Source organism: Rhipicephalus sanguineus, chromosome 10 (assembly GCF_013339695.2).
Source record: "Rhipicephalus sanguineus isolate Rsan-2018 chromosome 10, BIME_Rsan_1.4, whole genome shotgun sequence".
Lineage (NCBI taxonomy): Eukaryota > Metazoa > Arthropoda > Arachnida > Ixodida > Ixodidae > Rhipicephalus > Rhipicephalus sanguineus.
The window spans coordinates 91,018,820-91,021,405 of NC_051185.1; the positions used below are offsets into that span (position 1 = coordinate 91,018,820).

The window sequence follows — 2,586 nt, forward strand, 5'->3', positions numbered from 1 at the left end:
CGAAACTTCAAGTGCCCGTCTTCAACGGCGAGAACCGTGAGTGGCAGGGGTTCTGGGAGCACTACGAGGCGACCATTCACACGCACCCCGATCTCACCGGTATCGAGAAGTTCAAGTACTTGAAGACGTACTTGGCCGGCGCTGCGAAGCGGGCCATTGAAGGAATAAGCCTTACCGAAGCGAACTACATCATCGCCGTCAAGGTGCTCACCGAAAAGTTCGGGCGAAAGGATCTTCTCATAGACGACCACATCGACAGCCTCCTTGCCATCGAACCAGTCGAGAAATCGTCGCAAGTAGCAAGGCTGCGTGACCTGTACGAGCAAATACAGTTCAGGACCGGCTGTTTGGAAAGTCTTGGCATGCCGTCTTCAGAGTACGCGGTTGTTTTGCATCGGGTGCTGATGCGCTCATTGCCAGATGACCTGGCGATCCAGTACCGAAAGCGCACTAAGACCGGCGCAAACGCCGCGGACTCTGCAGTCCAATCGAGAGACGAGCAAGTCAAGGCAATCTTGAAGTTCCTTCAAGTGGAAGTCGAAAGTAGAGAGGAGAGTCGAGCGTCACGCAAGAAGGCCACTTCAGGGAGACCGTGGACGAACCGCAAGGCTGCGGACACCTCACCACCGCCACATCTACCGTCCGCTCTAGCCCTGACAGCACGGTCATCATCGCCAGGTGCCACTTCAAGGCCTGCACAGACAATATGTCCCCTATGCGGCATGTCGGGCCACTTGACGCGTGATTGCCGGGCCGCGCTATCCGCAGAAGAAAAGCACCAGCGCCTTTCCAGCAATAGCTGCTGCTTCAGGTGCGGGAAGCCAGGACACATTGCTCGCAATTGCCGAACCGCAGCCTGGCTTAAGTGCGACCGATGCTCAGGACGCCATATTTCTGCTCTGTGCGACATCTGGGGCCGACGAGGACCCGACAGTCCACAACCGACTGGAGCTGAAAACCGAGACGCGGCCACACAGCGAGAAAAGCACGTAACAACGGCTCCTGCTAGCAGTACGCGTTCGTCGTCGGTGTTGCTACAAACCGCCACAGTGTGGGCATCCGGAACCCGTGGCTGTGTGCCAGTGCGACTGCTGCTTGACACCGGCAGCCAACGAACGTTCATCCGAAAAGACTTGTCGCAGCAGCTTTGCCTGCCTTCCACTGGATATGAAGAGATGGATGTCTACACATTCGGCGGGTCAAAACACCCACATTACCAGTGCCGAAGGGTGAACGTCACGCTCTGTGGACGTATTGAGCCGATCGTCGTCGATGTTGAAGCTCTGGAGGTGCCAGAGGTCTGCACCGTAAAGGGTCCAGCTTTAGAGCCAAACATCATCAATATGATGCGTGACCGCAATCTGACCTTGGCTGACGAAGTTCAAGGGCACCAACCTCAAGACTCTACGATAAGCGTGTTGATCGGTTCAGACCACTACTGGAGGGTAGTGACCGGACGCGTCGAGCGCTTCACCGACAATCTGTGTGCAGTTGAGACCATATTTGGCTGGGTCATTCAAGGAATGTGCGCTAACGTCTACCATCCTTCGACACCGCGTAACATCAGTGCAACTGCCTTGTTCCTGGCTTGTTCCGACGACTGGCGCACAGAATTCCGACCTAGAGACCCATCAGAGATGTGGCGCTTGGACGCCATTGGTATAACTGACGGACAAGAAGACGACGTCAGCAAGCACCCAGCACTCGTCCACTTTCGTAGCGAAGTACACAAGAACGCAGGACGCTACGTAATACCACTCATGATCAAGACGCAAGGTCTCACGTCTTGTAGTAACCGAAGTGTGGCTGAAACCAGACTCAAGCGTCAGCTTCAGCGGTTCGAACATGAGCCAAAAGTTCTGAAGGAGTACCATGCCACCACCAGCGAGTGCTTTGATGAAGGCCATGCAGAGAGAGTAGTGCCGTCTTCACCCCTTGGGACAGACGATCTACTACATGCCTCATCACGCGGTAGTCCGACGTGAAGCCGTGCCTACAAAGGTCCGCGCCGTGTTCGATGCCTCATCCCACGAATACGGTGAACCGTCTTTGGACGACATGCTCGATAAAGGCATCGATTGGGAGGAGCCTCTACCACCTGACGTCGAGGATTTGTGGAAGAAGACGGCATCAGAACATTCTCAGCTTTCTGGCCTTCGCATTCCACGTTGCCTCTCACTTGCATCTCAAGATCAGGGAGGCGTGACAGTAGATGACCACCCTGTAACGCAACTCTGCGTGGAACCCGAAGAAGCACGGGCGCTGACACGATCGCACCTGCCAACCAGCAAGCACGTCGAGGGGTTGCCAGCAAGAACTTGCGACTGTTGGCATGGATCCACCATGCACGACTCGCGAAGGCGTGTGAAACAAAAGGAGCTTTTCCGACTGTGGAAACAAAGGAAGAAGGCTTGCGTTTGTGTCTTCGTCAATGTCAATGACGAGAGCGTGTCAGCGCTGCAGTGGGAATTCGTCAGAGTGGTCGAGGCGTTTCCACGCAGGGACGGCATCAGCAGGCATTTCGAACACGCCCACCCAAACCACCGGCAAGACCTGCGCACTGCTAGTCGGCTGTACCTCTCGCAA

At 55.5% G+C, this 2,586-nt stretch overlaps 1 protein-coding gene across 1 annotated transcript; it reads left to right on the top strand.

The window, feature by feature from the left end:
• Positions 1-404: 404 nt before the first annotated feature.
• Positions 405-1,985, top strand: LOC119406591 (uncharacterized). Its single transcript, XM_037673326.1, has one exon. The coding sequence runs from the start codon at positions 405-407 to the stop codon at positions 1,983-1,985; it is 1,581 nt and encodes a 526-aa protein (XP_037529254.1).
• The last annotated feature ends 601 nt before the right edge of the window (positions 1,986-2,586 follow it).